The 25,716-nt window shown below is 34.7% G+C and overlaps 1 protein-coding gene across 3 annotated transcripts in view; it reads left to right on the top strand.

Moving 5' to 3' along the window:
• The window catches only part of LOC145673570 (uncharacterized), a 44,975-nt gene extending 19,506 nt beyond the window's left edge, over positions 1–25,469 (top strand). For all 3 annotated transcript variants that reach the window (XM_081743410.1, XM_081743408.1, XM_081743407.1), the window contains one exon: positions 19,534–25,469. In XM_081743410.1, the coding sequence (XP_081599536.1) occupies positions 19,534–21,025 (1,492 nt within the window). In that variant the 3' untranslated portion in view covers positions 21,026–25,469. The remainder of the gene's footprint in view (positions 1–19,533) is intronic.
• The last annotated feature ends 247 nt before the right edge of the window (positions 25,470–25,716 follow it).

Below are 25,716 nucleotides of genomic sequence, written 5' to 3'. Positions count from 1 at the left end.
TACAATGCTGATCTTATAGATGTAAATGCAGTGATTACGAATCTATCGATTGTAGTTCAGTGGCGTGGTTAGAAATTCACTTTTTGAGCTGGTAAAATGATTAATTATGGTAATTTTTACTGTTTTAGAGCATCCCTGTGCACAAACCATTTGGTTGGAAGATGAAACGGAGCTGGTCCTATAGTTCTGAGCCGATGATCAGGAATCTGAATTATATTTGACATTAGCTTTTCTAGAGAGTAACTATGGGGGAGTTATACCAAATATGAAACTGTTCTTATAGATTCAAAAGGGCTAAACGATAATCTGAAATTTACTTTTCAGTAGCCTTATTATGAAGCCATTTTTCGTCTAACGCACTCTGATCCACGATCCACCCTTATCCACTCTGACACACCAGGCCCTACTATAAACGATAGGCCAAAGAAAAGAGTGGTACTTTTTCACATCAGATATATTTGAGTTGAATTATACGTCGTGAAAGTAAGTTTTAACACAAATTATACAGGATAACTATAGTGCGCTGCTGTACGTGGAAAGATTTCAACTCATAAGCCATATTACCTAGAGTAGTGAAATTAGGACAAAGATAATCCAGTGAACTACGGCAATTTGAATACATTTTAAATTGCTCCGTTTCTGAGATGCTTTCGTTGTTTTCCATACAAAATACACGAGTTTTTAACGTTTAACCAAATAAGCTGAATTCAACTGAGATTAAGGTAAATAAATACTTTTCTGGAATTCTCGATACTTCTAATTGCTATCTTATAAAACGAATATTCCCCTATATCTCGAGTATTTCTTGGAATGTTTTAATTAAACTAAAATAAAGTACGGCTCATATTTAACTTGTAATAACAATTTTTAATGTTTTTCAAGGAGAGAGCTACTCAGCGGCTCCATCTTTCAAAGTAGATAGTCCACTATACATCGGGTATTCCTTAGAGTATTTTAGTGCAATGAAGCAGTAGTAGTATAAGAAATAATAATAATATTAATAATAATAATAGCAAATTTGTCTTTTTTCCGTTGTACGGGCATTGTCTCCCAAAGAACACAGGGTTGCTTATGTCCAAGTTAGTTCGCGATTACTCCCTCAAGAAACATTGACAGGATATTTGCCATTATATTCTTTCTACCTCCATATTCGTTTAAAATATAAAAGGCGCAGTGGGTAATCAATGCATTCTCACATGTTGATAAGAGTGAGCGAGCTTATCGGCTAGTACGCCTTACTGTATAAAGCATTCTACTAATTTGTTCTGCCTGTGCAAATGATGTAAGCGCAATGTAACACGTGGACATCCCTATTTGTTTACTCTCCTTTCATAATAATTTTAAGTGAATCGCTTTGTTTTCAAGATAATTAGTTTTCAAAGTTTCACTAGTTGATTCCACTTTGTTGTCCAAAGTTTTACGTCATTGGAACTGTCACTAATAAGATTAGCCTACTTTGAAACTTTGAATTTAACGCTGTCATTTTCGACATTTTACTTGTATTTGTACCAACTTGTGGATGTCAAACGAACTTGAATTTAAAGGCATTGAGAACTAAATATTCATCTCAGTGATCCTGGAAGCTATGCTTTTGACAGTAATATCAGTCTTTTTCGATCAGGATTGTTCGTTACTATTTTTTTACTCTTATTTCCAATGCTGAGACGACGTAAATCACAGCATTAGAAATGTCAGTGTTTTATGATCATCTTTATTCGTTACTATTTTTTTACGCTTGTTTCCAATGCTGAGGCGACGTAAATCACAGCATCTGAAATGCCACTATTTATCTTCGAGATCTTTAAGCTATGATTTGGCGGTAATATTCGTAGTTTCGAATGTTAGATGCCATCCACTTCCATCGCCGCCTCTTAACCCCTAAGCCCATGAGGCTAACTTTGGATTTAAATGGCATCGGAAATGTCACTATTGATCTCAGCGCTCCCGTTAACTATAAATTCGACAACAATATCGCGTCTAGATTATCTTAGATTTGCCCCCCCGAAACTAATGGTAAGGATGCACACCAAAATAGTTTTTTTTTCATGTAATAATTTATATGCGTACTAAATTTGGTTGAAATTGCTCATAGAGTTCAAGAGTTATGCTGGAAGATGCGCATGTTTTGTATGGATACATAAAATGAAATTCAAAAGATTAAATGCTTTTTTACGTAAACTCTGAGTATAAACTCTTTATCGTGTAATATAGGATTAACTAAGGACTGTAAATATTTACGGAGTTATCATTCTTGTTATTCTTGTCGTGTTCAAAGTAATACAAATTTATATATAATTTTTAATCTGAGGCTCTGAGGTTGATCCTCCGAGAGATGCTATAGGTCTCGGCAGTATTTTGATGCTTTACAAACCATTTGCTCATTTAATATTTGTTTGAAGGGCCTATTTCCACTACGGGCCAAAATAAAGGCGAAATACGGGTAGTCAGATATAACTTATTCTATAAGTAATTATAATATTTGAGTGTATGATTTAAATAAAAGTACCCTAACGTCGTGTATATTACCCATAACATCTGTTCTCTCTCTCTCTCTCTCTCTCTCTCTCTCTCTCTCTCTCTCTCTCTGTCGCAACGAACGACAAATTTTCCTGCTATGTTTCTTTTTCCTGTTCTGTGGAGATATTTTAAAAACATTCCTTTTAGTTCTCATAACTTTCCAACAGAAGAAAGTGGTGGAAAACACTACCTAACAATATTTCATTTTTATTTTCTGTTGTAGTAATCTCAAAATTATTTGTTTTGGGTGTGGTATGTGTAATGTCAGAAAACAGTCTGCAAATGTGATTGGTGTAAACTGTCTGAAATGATGTTATGTGAATATGGGCATTTTGTAATTTTTGGTGCTGTTATGTATTTAGCGTTGTAACACGAACAGATTGCAATGGACAGTTTTATTGAAGTTACATAGAATGCAGAGTACTGATATGACGCTCCATTTTAAGAGGAATTGGTTAACGAAGATTTCTTCACAGAAATTTCATGGGTAGGTGTTCTAATGATTTTGACCCGAATTTTGGAAGCCACTTGATTGGTTGAATAAATATGGAGTCTCTTTGGTCAGGAAAGGAGATAGCAGCAAGAATAGAGCAAATAGGATCCAGTAGTTAATTTATGAAACTTAGAAAACAAATTGAAAGTAGTGTCTTCGACAAGTAATAGTTATCAACATCTGAGCGTACAATCTTGAATACATTATAATCATCGTTATGTGATTCAAGTATATATGAAGTTATTACAAATAGACTGGTGTTAATTGTGAATATTCCAAAGATTGCGGCATTTTGCATAGTGGAACTTTTGAGATTTGGTGTTCATCACTGAACATCTGAATAATATGATTTAAAATGTGTTTTTGGCATGAAATGCCATGATTTGTTTTGGATTACCACAAAGATGAAATTGATGTCCCCTAGTGAGCCTCAAAACTGCCCGTCTCCCAATGACAAAGTTAACTCTTCTCTCTGATTCTCGACAGCATTGTGTTTCAAGTTCATAGATATTTTGAACATCGCTTAAAGATTATGCTAGAGGTCTTACTCGATCCCCCCCCCCAATGTTGAAGGCAGATTTGCGCCGCTGTTGGTCATATTCATCAGTGTTGCAAGTATGAACCCGTTCACCGTTTTCGTCTTTTACATTGAGAACTATTCATACACTTGGAGTCGCTCGAAAACACACAATATATACCTTAAATATGATACAAAATACATGTCATCTATTGTTATGGAAATTTCTTTTATTTGCATCTACGGTTCTATTTTGCCGACTCAAAACAGTGGTGGAGAATTCTTAAAAGTACCTCATAAGCATCTCATAGGTGAAACCTTTAAAACATTAGTAAGATAGGTAATTTAGGAGGTACCTTTAGCTAATGCCAACGATCTGGGTTGACTCTAAGTGCTTTATCAGATATAATGCTACATTCCAGACACAATTTTAAAGGAGTACCAACCCAAGTTGACAGCGGAGATGCTGCGAGGTTACGCGTTTCTTACGATCCCAAAATCTACATATATTTTACAAGTATCGTATGACATGTTTGAAATGCTAAATATGGCTTACGCCAGTTTCATTAAAAAAAATCAAAAGTATCAAAAGTTTGTAGATTTTATGTTATTCAATTGCCAAGTAATTCCCACTCGCCCTCCCTCCTTGATTAGGTTGAGTACTAAAATTTGATACAATTAAGATATAAAGTTATATGTAACGGTAAATTAGTGTTAATTAAATTTTGGGTTAAGTATTTAAGGTTTTATGTATTCAATGTTATGGCAGAGAAGATTGTATTAACTCGTGCACAGAAAAGATGAGAGGGAATTGATATAGGAATAGATAACATTTCTAAAATTGCCACTCCTCTTAGAGTAGGAAAACATAAGAAGCAAGAGAGGTTGAATAGTCAAATGGAAGAAATTAGTAAATGTTTAGAACAGAATATAGAGGGATTAGAAAAACCACAGTTTAAATTACATAGTTCTGAATAAGTCCCACCGGTAATGGTAGATTTTCCTAAAGGTAATAATAATCAGTTAAGTAATACAAACAAAACAAAAGGCGTAAACATGGCGGAATCTGAAAGGAAAGTTGCTGTATGGCTGTTTGCAGATATTGGTACGCCTCCGTGTTTTGAGATAAAACATAATAATTACATAGTTTCATTTTTTGATGAGTTTAATGATGCTTGCGAAATTTCAGGCTACGATCAGGGAAAACGAATAGCATTATTAACATCAATGTTCAAAGGCACAAGTAGACGATGGGTTAAATTGTTATTAAAAGGAAAAATTTAGACAACGTTAGTCATAAGGATTTACAGAAGGAATTTATTGACTAATTCTCAAGTACCAGTTTTAATTTAGATTCAAAAGATAAAGTTATTGACATATTACAGAAAGAGGACGAACCGATAACTATCTTTGCATATGATGTTTTAACCCTAGCTGAACGGTTAGATGACAGGATGTCAGATAAGAAGAAAATAAGTTTAATTGCATCAGGCTTGTTACCAGAGAAAAAGTATGGACAAATACGTGTGCGAGGTTAGATGAATTTCTAGAACATTTGCAGATGATAAAGGAGAAAATGTTCATAATTAAAAGAAGACAGAAAAGAGAAGAAAGCGAAAAGAAAGTTACAGATAGAGATTTAATAAAGAAACTGACGGATAAAGACTGTGAAGATAATGAATTAGAATTAGAAAAATTGTTGTGTAAGAAAGATAGTAAGTACAAAGAAGAGAAAAAATTAAAGAAGAACCCGTAAGCATGTTCCAGACATCTAAATTAGAAAAGAAGTTAGATGATTTGCGAGTTTCGTTAGCTAGTAAAGATTAAAGTCAAATAAAGCTAATGGGGAGTCACAACAACATCAGAATGGAAATCGTATTAACGATAAACAGAAACAATTTCGAGGAAGGAATTATAGGAACCAAGGTAATAGACGGAACTATAATTATAATAATTACAAAGAAAAGTATGGAAATAGAGGTAATTTTGGAAGAAGAGGGAATTACAATCGAAGCAAGGGTTCAGGTCGTGGTAGATTTCAGAAAAGTTTTAGAAGAAATTGGTAGTATAACAATTCCGTTATTACATTCCAAATGGTAGATAATTGTTTTAGCACTGCATTAGAAAATGAAAATAAAGCAACACTAATTAAACAATTCATTAAGAGCAACTACATAATTTATACCGTTTACCTACTATTTGCCTACCATCTACGAGGCTCGGGTGAAAAGGTTATGCAATCAGAACAGAAGAACTTAGGAACGCTTTCAAAATTTTAATTGGAAATTCAATCAGGAGTTATTTGATGTGGGGCAGGAGCAGTTGTTCCTACTTAAATTTGAGTGATACAAATATTTTAATTATTTATATACCAATGTACTAATAAAAAATTTGAAACTCCTACGTCGGTGGGAAATCTTGACCTCCCACTCCCAAACAAAATTTCAAATTACGTTGCTGTTGGAAAAGACCGTTATTGAATCCTATACGCAGATGGAAGGGCCATATTGAGAGGAATCTCGCAGAAATATGAATACTACATAGAAATTTGATGAAATTTTCTAAGGGCAGAGGAATTCAATTAAAACCGTTTGTGCGACTTAAGTAATCGAGTTAGCCAAAGAATGTCAGTTTCAAGAGGAAATAATTAGGCTTGAACTTTAAATAGTGAAGGCGTCAGTTATTGAAAATATATCTTTGCTTCCAAGGAAATAATTCTTTTTTTCTATGTTTGATTATGTATACGATGTTCGAAAGGTTATGGGGTCTCAGAGAGGCCCCTGACAAGCGTGCACGACAGGAATGTGATATTGTATAACATTTCCTACTCAAATTTAGTTTTACAACTATTGTGTAACAAGGAACTGCTAAAGATGTGAAATACTAAAATATTTTTAAAATTTTCCCAAATTTTCAATTTTTCCTGTCTGGAATAAACTTTTAATATATTTTAAAATGCATTTTCATCGACCTTTCACACTAGCAAGCCTTCTGCGGGATTCCTATGGGACTTTTCTTAGGTCTTTGCGACATAATCACAGAAAGGCGTTTGGATATCGAAATATTGTCCTGTCGTTGGCATATATCAATTGAAATTCAAAGATTGTCTTACTTCTACTGTTGCAGGCACGTCTCATATAACTCAAGGGAAATGCCGTTAATATTTCCAGTACACTTAAAGTTTATACAATAACACGTTCATCCCATTGAAATCCTAGCGAAATTTCGTATGTGTTTCAATTATCCTTAAAGTTTCTATTGTAACAGTCACATCTCACTGAACTCAAGGGAACTCTAGAATATTTTCATTACTTTTAAGGGACCCAATACCTGTGGTCAACGTTATTGAGACGCTGTACTCCTTTACGTTCGATTTTTGAGAGGTAAAGTCAGACACAACTTCTTCCTTATTGGTGATTATGCGCGACCGCGTCGAATCAGGTGGCGGAGGGCTCGAAACGAATATGTATTCACTAATGAACAGGTATTCTATTTCCCCCATAAGAATCACGTTCAGCCCGTTTAGGGTGGATGTTTGACAGCACATTTAAATGCTCTAAGAACCTATCAGCAGTTGTTAGAAACGCTGATGGAATATTGTAACTAAGTACTACAATAATTCATTACCAAATTTGTGAACAGCATGGAATCGCGTTGCAGAGCATGTTTCCGCGAAACTTCTGTAAGGGGCATTGGACTTATTCAGCAATGTGAGGAGGGACGATGATCGCTGTACTTTCAGTGTAAGTTATTGCTTCTGTGTAAAAGTCATTTTTGTTTTTGTAATCACATCACTTTCTGTTATTTCCTGTATTATAACATAACATTATTTGCTGTGTATGGTTTGAGTTTCAATAATCAATGTCAGTTGCTAGTGGCACAGCATGCGAAACTTACTTTCGCCCTTAAGTTTTGCACACTGCTTTATTAGCTTGTGATCCATCCTGAAGTTCTTTATATTTTTGTCTCCCGGACGGAGAGAGAGTAAACATATAGAGTGTTCCGTATGCCACATTCGTTAATAATATTTTGTTTAAATAAAAATTCAAACGAATGACTTACCAATTGTGTTGATGATTTTACTAGTTGCTTGCGGGTGAAATACTGCGTTTCAATCAGTCAATCAGCAACGCGACTTATCATGTTAGAAAACAAGTACATCGCCAGATATGGAGGAGCCGATGAGAAAGATGTTCTGGAAAAAAATCATAAATAATAGTTCATTAATTTATCATATCGCTTAAAGCATAAAAGGAAACTATTATACAGTTTAGTACAACTAGTGGCTACCCTACAAATTATATGCTCCCCTAGAGTTGCCTACACGCTAGCATAATATATTGAGGTTAGAGAAGAGGCAGTACAGTTAGTGACAAGTATTAGCATGACTTCGACTATTAGGCTGTCTTGAATGATAAGCCAGACTTGAACCATTGCCTTAATTTGTTGTTTTAGCCTGCCCTGGACTATTTGCTTGTCTGTGAACTATTAGTTTAACTTTGGACTATTAGTTTGACTGCGAACTACTAATCTGATTTGGACTTAAATTGACTGTGGACTATTAGCCTGACTGGATATTAGCTTAACTTGGTCTGTTAGTCTGAATTGGTCTATCAGCCTGACTTGGTCTATTAGCCTCATTCGGACTATTATAATGACTATGGACTCTTAGAAGCTTGGCTAACAGACTGATGCGTCTTACTTTTATAATGAAGATAACAAGTACACCGAAAAATATATATGTAATACTACTACTAATAATAATCAGGTCCATTTTAAGAGAATGGAAAACATGATGGCTACTGTAAAGCTATTATACTTTTATATTATTAGAATCACGCTAAACGACAACTCTTGTTTTAGGAATGCGAATTTTTGAATTCCGCTTCTTGTGGTAAACAGTACGAGCTAAGTTATCTCGAACGAGTTTGCTAATGAATACAATCCGTTAACATGTTGAGCGGTAACGGTGACTTTAAAAGTGGGTAGTCATTTCACGTTTAAAAACTATAACATTCCTTAGCGTCTATGCAACCTAGATAGTAGCAAAGAAATGTTGGTTGCTTATAATAAATTGATATAAAGCTTTTCGTACTGCAATTATCTTGACTGGATTATTACTGAAGATAATCCGCTAACAACTTCATGGGTAACATTAAGTTTAATGGTGGCTATTCATAACCAGTTTGACACCTATAACATTTCTTAGAGTGTATGCAACTTGTAGTAGCAAAGAAATGTTGGTTACGCATAACAAAAGGATATATTTTTCTTCAATTATCTTGACCGAAATCGTTAATCAAGACAATCCGTTACCATAATCACGGGTAACGATGACTTTAATGATGGCTATCCATATCGAATTTTCTATTATTGAAACAAAGGTCGTAGAATATCTGCATCTTGCAACTAGATTGCAGCAGAGATTCTGCAGCGGTTGACATATACAAGACGAAATTCAAATTTTTCGATATAGAAATAAATATTTCGTGTGATCCTGTTTAGTCATCTGACAGGATTTGTTTTTAGTTTTAAAGAAACCAAATCAAATCCCAGGGCTCCACATGGACAGCTCAAATTTGTCGTCGCCTTAATATTACAATTAAGTATTTTATGATTTTTTTACAAACATGCAACAAAGAAGAAACTTAAAACTATATTCAGAACTTTATTGTAGTTTAGTTAATTGTCGTTTTGTATACGTTAAAGAAAATATTGAGCAGAACTTAGGATTGAATCTCGTTTTATTAGTTGCGGCTTTCTCACGTTTATTGGAAATAACCTTAAAATTGGTTTGGTGCACCGGATTTTTTTTCTGCAGCGATGATTATTAATGATAGGAATGATCGTTCATTTTCCAAGTTGAATACCTAGATAACTAGAAATGAATTGGAAATTTACGTGGCACAATCCAAACTGAACATCTTAAGTTAAATGAGCATTCAACATGAACTTTTAGAAAAACGTTAACTTACATGTCTTAATACATGATTTTTACACATAATAATGTAGAATAATCGAAGGGAAAAGTAAGGAGCCTTCCAGAAATATCTATAGGAATCCTCCATTCTCCCCCTGCAAAAAATACAACGGGGAAAAAGATAGGCACGAAGTACTGTGTGACGCATGTGTTCCTCTACCTTTTCAGAGCCACTTTTAACCCTGAGGATGATCATTTTATAAAATTAGATTTAATATTGAGGTAACTTGTTGCTGGAAATGAATGACATATTATATTATTATTCTTGTTATAACCTGTGGTCTTTACACAGCGCAGTGTTCACACATAAACATGAATCTCCTGGTATTCCTCACAACATATGTACAGCTTGTCTCGTAAAGCTTGGCCGCTCTCTTTATAGCTATTTTGAGGAAAAATTTCCAAAAAGTCCAACTTCGTGTATCTTCGGAAATGGATAAACGAGTTTCGAACCTCCAAGCCAAACTTTGCAATCGGGAAAAATTTTGCAGATGTGTTTTGCTTCGTTTAAATATAATGAGACTTATTACCAAGTGTACAGAAAAGCAACATTGATTGAAATACTTAATGATACAATATTTAGAAAGCTTGTATTAATGTCAAAACATGCTTATTTGTTATTTAGCTCTCCATACGTGTTAAAACATAGAACATAATACTCGCCTGAGTACTAAAATTAAAGTAGAACAAAAACAGCATTTGCAGTATATAAGAATTTCATTGTCTTGAGAGGTTGTTATAAATCGCTTATACCATGTTACGAAGAGTTCTTGTGCCAGCTCTGTGGTAAGCCGTTAGATTTCAAATCGTAAAGTTGTGAGTTAAATTCCCATGTGGTCAATGCTTTTCTTATGAAATTCCATAAAATGCATGCAATGCAATGCATGACAATTATATAAAATAATTACATTAAAATACATCAGTTACATATATATAATATATAATCGTTGCAGAATATAGTAATTATTATGTTTAAAATATAACCTCTGAGATAGGTGTTCATAGGACGTTGGTGTTCTATATGTGAAAGTTAAATACAAATTAAGAAAATATCTTTTTTGAAAGGTAAAGGGAATATACCGGTATAAACAGAAATTATACAAACTCGAATCGGTTCCAGACAAAGCTCACGAACCCTAAAACCATGTAAACAGGAAATCTATGAACGCCCAGTCATGTCTAAGAGACTTATTTATAGTTTAGAAAGAATACTGAATAGAATTTATTTCCAAAGGGTTTGAGTTCAATATTCTGCAATGCTTTTGTATATGGAAGTGGTCTCTTTCTTTCCCCCTTATATATATATATATATATACATATATATATATATATATATATATATATATATATATATATATATATATATATATATATATATATATATATTGTGTGGGTGTGTTCCAGTGTTCGATTTGTAGGGGGTATGCCTGGGATTTCCCCCTCTAGAAATATCCCGACTTCTGGTTCAGCTAATGTTGTCCTAAGCAGGGATAGTTGTTTTCCCGTCTCTGTCCATAGTTCTTTATAATGGAAAATATTTAAAATCGCAGTCTTAGAGTATTCTCTTTTCTAAGTTTGGATGACGCTTCTTCTGTCTCACTTCCTTTTCTTCTTTTACGTACATCAAGCTGTATTTGTTTGCGCTAGCTACTCGGGTAAAAATACCGTTTTGAGGAGTTGTAAACGAATCTTGCAAGAAAACAAAACCAAAGGTGCGTGTTGTTTCAAGGTCTGTAGTATATTTGGAACGCCTTCTTCCTCTTCGTCAGAAAAGATGAAGGGGAAGATTTTATTTTAAGCTTACCATTGAAACTCGGAGCACCGGTCATGTGTGTGCCAATAATGCGTTTCTTCTTTCGCCGTCAAGAAAAATAAAAAAAAAAAAAAATGAGGTACGAGCAAAAGTACAAGTGGAAGAGAGCTATCTCTCTCTCCCGTGCATCACATTACAGAATAAGAAATATTTATTGTTATTGCTGTCAACATGTGTTTGAAATTTTGGATCCTACAGCCTCCCCAATCAAAGGCAAGAATGAATACATGTATTTGCTGTCAACTGCAGTAGTGCTTTTTAATATAGCTAATAAAGGAGTAGAACTGGAAAATTTGTTCTCAAGAGAACACTGGAAACCTACACTGTCACGAGGATAGAGTGGTTATTGAGGAGGAATAAAGACAACGGGGAAATTACAAGTATAGAGGAAATTCAAGTTACTAAACATTCGCGCTTGAGGGGTCAATGATATATGTGTTTTTCTTTAGCGGCTGTCGCCGTGACAGATCCGTTTAGGACATCAAGTTTTATTGCTTATTGGGCGTAAGAAAACATAGATGCTCCTCTATCGGTCGTAGCAACATAGGGGCCGACGTTAAAATGACAACAATACACCAGGTATGTTATTTTGGATTTTCAAACCAAGGTTCCATTCTACATAGGTTCCATTTGGCTTTAAAGGAAAAGAAAAAATAGACAGGACCATTACTTAAGAGTTGTTCGCAGCAAGTTAGATGTGGATGAGCCCTTTAGTGTTATCTCGTGTTGAGTTGATGGTAGCTTTGCGTTCGTTCTTGCGCGGACTGCAATTTACACCGGTGCAAACCGAATATCTACTTATATCTATCAATATTCTGTTAGTTTCTTATTTGAAATCATAAATCTATGTGTATAATTTTTGAACATTTTTGTTCGTGTAGCTAATCTTGAACATTAAAGTGCATATCTGTAGCACCATTTACGTACAGCCGTCATAATGGAGAAACATCGTATTATATTGTTATTTTGTGCTCCCAGTACTAAACAACTGGAACAGAGACCGCCAAATATAACAGCAAGTGAAAACACTTCGTCGGGTAAGGTAAATTTTTCTGATGATGTGAATACCGATATAGGAGTTCCACCAGCAGAAAAGCAAGCTAAATGTGACGTTAATAGTATCGTTTTCACAGAGTCGGGAAACGAGAGTAGTGCAAATGCCGGTGGTTGTGTTATCTCGTTTTAATAACTGGAAGGGCAGAACGTGGTTGGTAATAAACAAAATGAAATTAATTATTTCTTCCGTGTGCACTGAAATTCGATCTCTTTACGTAGATAGTATGGAACGCGTACGTATTGACAATGCGTTTATAAGCGTTGTATCTGCAAGTAATCCCAAGAGACTTTAGGACAAATTGGTGATCTTGGAAGATGCAAGTCCCACAAATGGATTGAAATAATGGATAATCGGAGAAACAGCACATTGAGGAACCCATAACAAAAGGCACGAGTGTATGGCACCTTCAAAGTTAAGAAAAAAATTAGAACAGCAGCAGCACTCATGAGTATTCCATACATGATTGCTAAAGAAAATCTCTCTTTCTTCACACATTCTTCTTTCGTTGGACGTCAGAGAATAAATGGGATTTCCGTTGGAAATATGTTATACTCCGATCATGCGTGCAAAAGTATGATAGTGTTTATTGCTGTGTAGATGAAAAAAAGTTGCTAAGTTTATTGTGGAGTCAGGAGAAAAATTTAGTATTTTAATTGATGAGAGAACGACAACATCTAATAAATCTTGTATGATAATTTATTTTCGTGTAGTTTTTGAAGGTGTTGCTTGTAGCTGTCTTTTTGAAATTGTCGAACTTGACAACACTAATGCAGAAGCTATATTAGGAAGCTTGTTAGAGATTTTACCTAACCATTGCATAACGGAAAACGTTCTGAAGAATCATCTAGTTGGCTTAGCAACAGATGGCGCGACAGTGATGCAGGATTGTTACAGTGGAATTCCAACAAGATTACGTGAACTGTTGAACAACGACTTAATTGTAGTTCACTGTATGCATCATAAACTTGAGCTTACAGTTCAAGGTGGGATTAAATTTGTGTATCATTATGCAAACATTTATGGATGTTTCATATTCAGTGTTTTCTCATAGCCCAAGAAACCAGAGATTACTTAAATAATTATCAGATGAACTGTCAACAAATATTCAGAAATTAGGTCGTGTGTTTGGAGTACGTTGAATTGCATCTTCATTCAATTCTATGAGAAAGTTACATTGCATTGTGCACTCTTTTGATTAAATGTAGAAGAGATACATCCCATCCGGTGCGTGAGAGATCGTAATTCGTGGGTTAATAAGTTAACCAGCTGGTTATTTGTAAGGGAACTTATATTAATCTATGATATTCTTGAAGTTTTGAATGGTCTTTCGCTCTATTTGCAGAACAAAAGTTCATCTGCAGTAGAAGCCAAACGAGAGATCGATCTGGTATGTGAATCAGTTTGGGCGTTAATGAATATTGATCCCCGAGATCAAGAAATGTTCTTAATGAATTAGAGCAAAGAAATACATTCCAAGGATTGTCCATCTCTAAGCCTACTGCTAGTGATAAAACAAAATTTTACACTTTCCGATTGAAATTTCTTCAATCCCTTTAGACAACATAAACTTCCGTTTTCCAAATAAAGAATTTTTCATTGATGCTTCAATAATAAATACTGCTTCTTGACCTGTTGATCCAAATGAACTAGTGTTCTTCGAAGATGATGCAAGCCGTCAATTATCCCAATTTTTGAAACATTCAATGAATGGTGTTTCCTTCGTAGTAAAAGAATTTCGTTTGTACAAGAACAATACTCTTATATGTCTCCAGCTGCTAAGGAATTTAAAAAGCTGTAGAAGTAATACAGATATCAACTGCAAAATTTGAAGTGTGGGTTTAGTGCTATGAATCAAACATTGAATAATCTGAGGAATAGTACGCAGATTGTAACATTTAGCAAGCTCCTTTTTGTTTCTATAAATGGTCCACCTTTGCGTTTCTTTAATGCCAAAAAATATGCAGCAATGTGGATAAAATTGAAGTGTCACAGTACTACAGACAATCATACTGAGAAAACAAAAAATGTCGAAGAATGTTCACATGCATCTCGCCTTTTCAACTAAAACGTAATATTTTTCTTTAAAGAAAGAAAGTTTGTTTGTTGTATGTACGTACTTTTTATATTACTCTATCTTTATTACATTTTCTGTTATTGTTTTATTACTTTTGATAATTGAATGTTTTGGTTAGCTAAATTTTGAATTTGAACATAAAATATTACTCTGATTAGAGGAGTTTCCAGGAAATATTTTTGGGCATCTCAAAACCTTGAAGCCCAACTGCCCCTAATGTATATGCAAATGCACTACACATTGATCTACCAACCCCCCCCCCCAGGTAAATTAAGAAATCGAATTCTGGTATGTTCCATCATAATTCTAGCGTGCCTGGAGTAATTTAATTCACCTCCTATATCCTACTTCCAGTCTAAAAAAATACTGCCCGGTTAACCTATTGGAAGTGGAGGGATATATATATATATATATATATATATATATATATATATATATATATATATATTAAAGTAAAAGCGATCGATATTAGTGTCGAATTCACAGTTCTAATTGTTGCAGATAATAATTACAACTCCGATGGAGTTAATGTCCAAATTGAACTCCCATCGTAAACCTTCTTTGCATATACAACCTCAATAGGGTTTTTGCGTAGAATTTGTATCATCAGTTTAACCCATATGAAAGGGAAAAAGACTTGATCTTTGGATCGCTTCTTTTTTTCAATATGCCCAAAATATTTGCCAGTGGGCATGAATGGTGTCCTGGAATGGAGAAGTATAAATAAATACACTGAAAATGGACGTACAATATAGCAGCCAGCAAGATGCAGCCGAAACACAGATGCAGTTCAGAAGTCCCTGGTGTCGAAATAGACATGGAATAAGTTTATTTCGCTCGATCTACATCTGTAGCTGATGCGGAAGGTGTACCCTCATTATCACTGTCGCTGCCAAATGTAGCTCCTAACTCCTTCACATAAATGAAGTTACAAGAAGCGGTATATTAGGAGGCATTATCTTCAGATAAACATTGACTTGTGATATTGTTACTCGTATCTTCGTCGGCGTCCGCCATCTTTTCACTCTGTAGTAAGCCATCTGGCAGAAAAGCAGCAGCGCCGGTCGTAGAGCAGACGCGCAACGAATTTGACTTAACAACATCTGCTCCCAAATATGGACTTAACAACTTCTCTTCTGAAAGTCACACTTCCTTCCCAAGGGCAGGTATGTTATTTGAACGATTTAACGCCATCTGATTCGTTTTATATTTAACAATGTTTCAGACCTGTATTGTAGGATATTTATCGTGCACTTAACAACATTTATTCTAAAACTTAACAACTTCTGATTCTGAGTGCGTCAATTATATAATCTGTCAAATTATTTTAAAAATCTTACATTTTGTACTATATTTGTGAGTTTCACAATTTTTAAGTCTTTTCGTAGTTTTCTTCCTTGCAATTAGCAAGAACATTTATGAGGCGTGTTTTGCAAGTAAACTGCTTACATTCAGCACATCGGATGGCGGTTTTGTATCCTTGTTTTGTTTACATATCTAGCATCGTCCAGCCCTTCGGTTGACATGTTCTGGGGGATCGCCACTGGGACCCCAATTCACTCTTTTCATCAGTCTTTAATTCCCCTTCGAACAGATGTATTCTGCAGTCTTCTATGCCTGGCCTCGTGTTGTCTTCCGTTAATGTTGAAAGTAAGAATAATCTTGATACTCTTGGTCTGATTAGCAGAGTAGATACAACTTCGTAGATTATGCATGAGTATACTGAGCAATTGTTCAAACTTTCGTAGAAAACTTAAGTTAGCCAGCCATTTTCTTATCTTTCTGCTACATGAGTACTGAACAAATATTTACTTGAATATATCAACTCCTCATGTGGTGCATTTGTAGAAGTGGACAATTTCTTACAATAATAGTATCTTCCTGCAAGGCACACTCTTGATCCATGTTCGATACAAGTATAATCGTATTTTTGTTTCACACATGAGAGACAATTATCAGTTGTTTCTCATATAAAAACAACGAGGTTTGTGAGGATGGGGCAGCTCTTTAGTTTCATCTTGTACGTTTTTCCCATATGTTTGCAGAACTGCTCACGCTAATATTTAGCGGCTGTCACAAGAGAAAATACTGGTAAACACCAAAAGTTACTAGGAATAATGGAAACTTAGGTCTAGGGGTTCAATAAAGGCTCTAGTTAATATTGATTGTATTTTATTTACATGATTGATTAAGCAACATACATCTCATTACTTTCGAAGTTATTTAGTATTCACTATAGTTATTTTACTATCAACGTTTCTGTGAGGATAGACTGCGAAATGCAATTATACGACTGTCATTCTTAACCCTTATCCGGCAAGACATTTTTGTAACGTAAACGGGCAACCGTGGCCTGTGAGGCCCAGTATATATTTTAAGTGCAGAACCCTCAAAATTCAATGTCTGTTGCCGCATACTGTTCCGACTAAAGGTTACAATAGTCACGTGTTCCATATATAATTATGTGACAATTTGATCTAATTTTGACAGGAATTTCACTAAAGTTATACGGGGCCTCCTAGGCTCCGGCTGCCCGGTTACGTCAGGAAAAAGATTTTCAAATAAAAAAAAAACATTAGCTTTACCAACTCGATATGTTCATGATTTTAACTTCGACGAAAGATAGAAGAATACATTAATTTATGTCTTATAAATATGTATGGTTATTGAGAAATTTTAGAAAAATAAAGCTACTGGGCCTGGGAGGCCCCGGTCGCCCGGATAAGGGTTAATCGTGAGAGCTTTATTGTAGGGAGATAAAACATAATTGTATCTGATATGACATCCCCCTATACAAAAGAATAAGAATCTTTTTTACGTACCTTTCTGAGTTCTCGTAAAGCTGAGTGAGTCCTTACTCCGGTGGTCGTCGCACTCACTGCGTAACACCTCATGGCTGTCTCTCGAATCATTGAGAGCTGGTTATCCTCAGACTTTTAAAGATATCGGGTCACACCCAAATCTCGTGGTGATCAGACCAGAAATTGCGTCAGATTCCTAAATATAGAAACCTATTGCTCTTTTTGCCTTCTCATTGGTTCTCACCAACTCCAGCACCCAGGGTAGGATACAGATGACACATGTGCACGTGTAAAATATTCGACGCATGATGCAGTCTCACGCGTCCAAGCATCCGTAAGTACTAACTAAATTTGCTGTTACTGAGTTGTTGCGGTCATAGTTCAACATCAAGTATCCTGTTTGGGTATTATCAATTATCTTCACTAAGTAAGCTTCCTATAATATTGCGTCGCAGTGATAAAATCAATTGTCTTCATCGTTTGCATATTTCCCTTCTCTTGTTGCTAACTCTAAGCAAACCAAGGGAAGAAAAATGTCTAATTAAACCCATTAATTCAACTTTCCTCAATTTAGGGCAAGAGATAACTATATTTTAATTTTATCGCCACACATCTGTACCTTGGTATGTATTTCAATTAAATATGGTAACTGATATATAAATGTAGATACAATTTGAGACAGTAAAGGAAAGGACATCTCTTCTATGGAGAATAAAAATGATACTAAAACCTCTCAGTAGTTCACATTTCCTTATATTTACTAGATGTCATGTAATAGAACACTAGTATCAAACGTCAGTTTATCAACGTATGATCAATTTCAAACGCCTCACATGTAGTGATGGGATATTTACCGGTAAATATTTTTTGGGTAAATACCCAGGTATTTACCCGAATTGGGTAAATATACGGGTATTTTCCTTTTGAACCCTATATTTGAGACAGGCGTTCTTTCGTAGTACTTAAAAGTAATTAAAAAGTAACAGTAGATCCAGTGGAAACTAAAACAAATGTCAAAAGTCAGTAAATTTATTATTTTCCATAATATAAATAAGTTACGTGGTCGTTCCTGTTTTGATAATCGTAACACAAAACAAGTACGTTTCTCTAGAGAACTTATTTTTTAAAAACTGTTGACCCTGAAAAAGACCACAGTTATTTTTCCTGTAAATAAAGAAACTAAAATAGAACATGGAACGCGAATAAGTGTCTTTCTTTTAATTTACATTTCTCAAATGACTATTTGCGACAAGATATTAAAGTTGACATGTTTTGAAATATATATTTTCTGTTATATTATGCATGCTTTAATAACTACAAATAAAACAGTAGGAGTATGAGTATGAGTGGGGACTTTCACATTTACACTCACTTGCTAGCTACGCATCAAAATGTTATAAAAATTGAGCAATCTTAAGCCAAAATGAAATAATTGTATTTTCATGTTTGCATGAAATTAGCATTCTTGGAAACAAGAGAGATAAAATACCATTGGAAAATGGGCTTCTCATGAAGATTACGTCAGTTTCTTTAATTAGTTTCTGATTGGATGGCATCAGATTCATACGCCTAATGCAAATGATTTCATGCATTAATTTAGAATTCGGCAAAATGCCGTTACTTCACTCTGGCTTCTAACATCTCATTTGTCAGCATCATCATCCTCGGCATTTCTATCATAAAGCTAATAAAAAAACAAATGAATTACAGAACATTCAAGAAATAGCAGCGTTCTCGAAATGTTTTAGCTATACACTTAAGAGCAAAACATTATCTCGTTATGACGTGACATTTCTACCAAGATTATTCATCAGTTTCATCGGATATATGGAATGAATATATGGCATAATCACCACTGATGTCTCCACCTATCTCACACACGGAAAAAGTGTCATGTTATTGTCTTCTTCAAGGGTTCTCCTTTCTTTTGTACCATGTTCACTTCAAGTGTTATTTTAGAACCCACTACATCTTCTTATTATGTATCTTGCAGTTTGTAATAAATACCCATTTTTTGGGTAGGAAAATATAATTTCGGTATTTACCGGGTATTTACCTAATTTTTATTTACCTACCCAGTGGGTAAATACTCAAGTCCCATCCCTACTCACATGTACCATGCAATATTTCTCTTTATTGTATTTTTCAAGCAAGCTTCTGTATTTGTTTGGGGTTTGGTATATGTATCTCTATTTTCACTTCCTTCTTTACTCATTTTTTTTTTTTTTTTTTTCATGTTTCATGAACATACTCTCTGCACTGAACCGTGTATGTTTATTAGACAAAAGCAAACAATTTCTCATTCAGACGAGGAACCTCAGTCTTTCAAGGAGTTTAACAAAGGATTTACTCAATCCCATTTAGGAAGACATACTTTAACACATGAAAGTGCTCAATATTATACTTATCTAAATAGTAAAAAGGTATTTTGCGGATATTCAACTTCGACTAGTCAGAGGTTAATACATACTGGTGAAGAATCTCACAAATACCAAGAGTGTGCGAAGGGATTCAATAAACGTACAAATTTAGCCACACACATGATCATACATTCAAATAAAAGAAACCAAACATGCCAAGTGTGCCGGAAAAAATTTAGTCGACGTTCCAATTTAGCTAGACACATGTTAATACATACAGGTGAAAAGCCACACAAATGCGAAGAGTGTGGGATGGGATTTAGTCAACGTTCAACTTTATTTACACATATGTTTGTACATAAAGGTATAAAACCTTACACATGTGAAGTATGTGGAAACAAAAGTACTCGACCTTCCGATTTAGCTAGACACATGTTAATACATATAGGTGAAAAGCCTCACAAATGCCAAGAGTGTGGAAAGGGATTTAGTCGACCTTCCGATTTAGCTAAGCACATGTTAATACATACAGGTGAAAAGCCTCACAAATGCTTAGAGTGTGGCCAGGAATTTAGTCAACGTTTCAGTTTAGCCGAACACATGGTAATACATACAGGTGAAAAACCTTACACATGTGAATTGTGCGGAAAGAAATTTGGGCGACGTTCCGATTTAGTTACACATTTGTTAAGACATACAGGTGAAATGCCTCATAAATGCCAGGAGTGTGGGAAGGGATTTAGTCGACCTTACGGTTTAGGTAAGCACATGTTAATACATACAGGTGAAAAGCCTCACAAATGCTTAGAGTGTGGACAGGGATTTACTCAACGTTCCAGTTTAGCTGGACACATGGTAATGCATACAGGTGAAAAAATTCACACATGTGAAGTGTGCGGAAAGAAATTTGGTCGACGTTCCGAGTTAGCTACACACATGTTAATACATACAGGAATAAGGCCTCACAAATGCCAAGAGTGTGGTAAAGAATTTAGGCAAAGTTCAACATTGGTTACACATATGTTTGCACATACAGGTGCAAGACCTTACACTTGTGAAGTGTGCGGGAAGAAATTTAGTCGACGTTCCTATATAGCTACACACCTGCTAAATCATACAAGTGAAAGGCCTCACAAATGCATAGAGTGTGGAAAGGGATTTAGTCGACGTTGCGATTTAGCTAGACACATGCTAATACATACAGGTGAAAAACCTCACAAATGCCAAGACTGTGGGATGGGATTTAGTCAACGTTCAACATTATTTACACATATGTTTGTACATAAAGGTATAAAACCTTACACATGTGAAGTGTGCAAGAAGAAATTTAGTCGACGTTCCTATTTAGCTACACACCTGCTGAAACATACAGGAGGGAGCCCCATAGATGTCAAGAGTGTGGAAGGGATTTAGTCAAAATTTAGCCTCACGTATGTTTGCACATAGAAGTTTAAAGGCTTATTCATGCCAACAGTGTGGAAACGGATTTATTCGAAGTTCATGTTTAGCTATACATATCTTTGTACGTATACCTAAAAAATGTCACACATGACAAACGTGTACAAAAGTTTTGTTAACGTGCACATTTAGCTAAACACATGCTCGTACATTAAAGCGACAATCCCAAACATGTCAAGAGTGTGAAAAACGATTTAGTGGGAGTTCAAATGTAGCTGCACGTATGTTCGTACATGAAGTTGAAAATCTTGACGCATGCCAAGAATTTGGAACAGATTCATCAAATATTCATATTTAGCTAGAAGTATCCTAGTCACAATCTAAAAGACTTACACATGAAGATATTATGTGTAGAGGGTATTCATGCAAAGTTCAAATTCAGGTAGATATGTTATTACATGCTGCTGAAGTACCTCACACACGTCTGGACTGTGGAAAGGGATTCAATCTTGACTTTACACATATTACGATCAAGTGAAAAACATATCTGCTGACGGTGTGATAAAAAGTTCAGTTGATATTTGTATTTGAATATACAAATGTTAATACATAGAGATGTAAACCTCAAGTGTCTTAAGGGATTCAATAAAAGATAATACGCAGAAATAAAAAAAAACTTACACATTCAAGTGTGTGAGAAGAAATTTAGTGAACGTTTAATTTTTCCTAGGTATATCATAATACATAATGGAACAATATCTCACATGCCTATTGGATTTCATATGCCGTTTAAATTTGGCAAGACACATGGCAATGGGTACACATGAAAATCTCGCACATGCCGAGAGTACGGGAAGAGATTTAGTCTACGTTCAAGTTTAGCTGGACACATTAAAACATACAGATGAGAAAATTCATATTTACAGTGACTCTTCAAATGGATTCAGCGAACGTTAAAGTTTCTAAACATATGATCATACATGAAGGTGAAAGAACTTACACATGCCAACGGTTTGTGAATGGGATTTTGTAGAAGTTCATACTTGAGTGTCCCCACTCTGCTACATATACGTTAAAAGTATCGAACATACTGAAACTCTGTAGGGATTTGGTAAAGCTTTACAGTTGGATACACATAATACACACACGTGAAAATCTTCACCGCGCGAAGAGTCATTTTCACACGTAGGTGAGAAAACAAATGATATGCAAGGACTGTGGATAGAAATTTAGGGAAAATCTAACTCCTGAAGGGATATTAATACATGCAGATTAGAGAACACCCATCTGGCATGAGTGTAAGAAAAATTTTATCGGAAGATCAAATCTGGCAAAACCCAACTTACACAGTAGAGACAAGTTCGTGATACGTCCAGATATGGTCCAAAATGTAAGTATACTTTATATTAACAGGACATTAAGTCTATATCAACAGGACGTTGATATAGACCTTAATACCTCTGCATGGGATGTCCATTGCATTTCAGTTTTTTGGAGGGTCAGTGGATCAATAATGGACATTGCGGACGTCCATAATATGTTTTTGGACGTAAGGAGACAATCCATGCTTCTCATATGGTCATCCATATGTGCGTTTATGACGTAAATATTTTTCCAGAAAACCTTCGTTACACAGTATGGAAATGAAGTTTACGTCCAGTGACAAGCGATTTCCACCTTTACAAAAGTGAAATGTCTGTCACATGAGTGGATGTCAGATAGCATTTTACGAAGATAAGTAAAGCACATCTTCAGTGCTCTATGAAAGAGGACAGACTAAATTGTCTGAGAAACTTGTCAATAAACAGTGAGGTTGAAGTAATCGTGCAATAGTTTGTGAGTCTGCTCGCTAGAACGTCGGCTGAACATTTTGTTGTAAAAATAGTCACAAGTCGAGATAGAAATTATAAGTAAAGGTTTCCATTAAGCCTCAGGTTTCTGTGAATTCTCATTTTCATCCTGTTATTCTTTTATATCTCTAATTATAAATAAATAAGTTTTTGACTCTTGTAAACATAAAAATGTCGTTTTTAATTTTCACATATATACATGTTTGAATCATATTATAGCTCTAGGTCACATAAGGGCTTGAACTGATATAAAAGTTTATTTTTGATACCAGTCTAGACCAGTTTCATTTTTGCTCAGATAGATATTTGTCATAACTAAGAATGAAGAGACCTTCATTCACCTTGTGGCTCATAGGGTAGCATTATGATTTGTTCTTTGTTTCAGAGCTTACAGATTTTGATTCACGCCAGAATAACTTCGCAAACACCTTAGGTAATTACTATTCTTAGAAATATATGTTGAAAATAAAATTTAACTAAATTTTCAGTAAAAATTGGATAACTTTGAGATGTTTCCGGTCATATTTCAAGTGTTAGTTTGCCATTCTTATGGCAAGTTTTTAGGTCATAAAGATTCGAACCCCAGTTATTATATCTTTCCGATTCCCAGTTTTAACTTATATGAGCTAATTGCTAAGGACGGGATTCCATCTTTCTTCCGCATATAAATGATTATTGAGTAAGATATAAAAAGCTCCTCTAGGAGAAAGAAACGCTTTTTCAGATATCCTGGATGCGGCCCAACGTACTCCAGAAGGAGTTATTTGAAACAAGCGGTATATTGCTTCTTAGCATGCAGATATTAAAAACAAAACTGAATTTGAGAATAGCTTAAAGCTTTTTATGGTCTAGATATAGAGACTAGTTAATGTTTGCATTAATTTTTTAAGTTTACGCGTAGCTCTACCGTCTGACAACGGAATTTTATCACACAACCTTCATTCTTTGTTGGCATGTCAGAGCATATTTTGCAATTTTGAAATACCATTCTGGTTGTAAGGTAAGATCACTGATCTCCCTAATTATAGGACAACAATTTAATTCCTATCTTACTCTTCAAAAAAAAAGACAATAATTTGAATCACCTTGCTAAAGTCCTTGACTTTTCTGTTATTTTGACATGTAAGTAATCAGAAATGAGTTTTTATTGATGCAATAAGAGAAACAAAAAAATTCTGTATAAAGGAAATAGCAAATTTTATATTTTAGAATGATATATCTGATGATTTAGTAATAATAAAAATGGATTTCTACAAAATTCCCATATAGGTTGAATATGAAAGTCTGAGAACAGTGCAAAGAGCTTTAACAACAACCATATTAAGGTCATATTTAATAATCATATATACGTGAGTTTATTTTTGTTTGAGTTTGTATTTGTTTGCAGGTTTCCTAAACACTCTCTCCACTGGAACGTGTATATTTATTAGACAAAGGGAAACATTTTCTCATTCAGATGAAAAATCTCATGCTTTGAAGGAGTTTAACAAAAGATTTACTCAATTCCATTTAGCAAGACACACACGTTAACACATGAAAATGTTCAATATTATACTTACCTAAAAAGTATCAAGGTAGTTTTTGGAAATGCAATTTTGACTAGTCATATGTTAATACATACTGGTGCAGAAACTCATACATATCTTGAGTTTGGAAGGAATTCAATAAACGTACAAATTTGGCCACCCTAATGATCATACATTCAGATAAAAAAAAAAAAAAGACATGCCACGTGTGTGTAGATGGTTGGCGTTCGGAAGTACCTACACACATGTTAATACATACGAGTGAAAAGCCTCACAAATGGCAAGAGTGTTGATGGTTTTAGTCGACTTTCAAATTTAGTTACACATGTCTTTGTATATACATCTGAAAAACCTCACACATGCCAAGAGTGTAAGAAGAATTCACTCAACGTGCATATTTAGCTAAACAGAAGTTAATGCATACAGGTGAAAAACTTTACACTTGTGAAAAGTTCGGGCAAAATTTAGTCCACGTTTCGTTTCAGCTACACTCGTGATATACATACAGGTGAAGAAACTCACAATGGCAAGAGTGTGATAAAGGACTTAGTCTAAGTTCAAATTTAGCTACAGTTATGTTTGCACATACAGGTGCAAATCTTACACATGCCGAGAGTATAGGAACATATTTATTCAAAATGCATATTTCGCTAAATACATGTTAATGCATACAGGTGAAAAACTTCACACATGGGAGTTGTGGAGGTAGAACTTTAGTCAACATTCCCATTTAGCTACACACATGTTAATATATATTGGAGAAAACCCTCAGATGCCAAGAGTGTGCTAAGGGATTTAGTCAACGGAGTTGACTTGGGCAGTCCTCCTATAAATACTACTTAGTGATGGGTAAATTCCAGGGAAGATATTTTTCTGGGATGTTTCCTGGGAAGATTCCCGAAGATGGGAATTTTCCGGGAATTCATGTACAATCACAAAGAGAATTGAATTGTGTTACTAGTTTATTGTACTTAAATACGTTTTTACATCACAGTACATTATTACTATTGTCCCCAGAGGTGTCTTTAAAATGTATATCCTGAACGATGTTATGTTATTTTATTTATATTTTATTATATTTAGAGAGCAAGCATAAATAGTTATTTATTTACATGTTCTATGAAATTAAATATCTGGGAAAAATGTTATAGCAAGTCCATATACTTTCAAACAGCTAAACCGTTTAAATTTATATATAAGTGGATATTCGAAACTTAGCTCCACTACTAATAATATAAACATTAAATTTTTAAATGTTATAAACAAATTAGGTTGGGTAACTGCCAGAAAACATATGTCCCAACATTTTGTCAACATTTGCGCATAAATA

Source organism: Thermobia domestica, chromosome 16 (assembly GCF_964235325.1).
Source record: "Thermobia domestica chromosome 16, izTheDome1.hap1.1, whole genome shotgun sequence".
In the NCBI taxonomy this organism is placed as follows: Eukaryota; Metazoa; Arthropoda; class Insecta; order Zygentoma; family Lepismatidae; genus Thermobia; species Thermobia domestica.
This window is presented reverse-complemented; position numbering and strand designations above follow the sequence as displayed.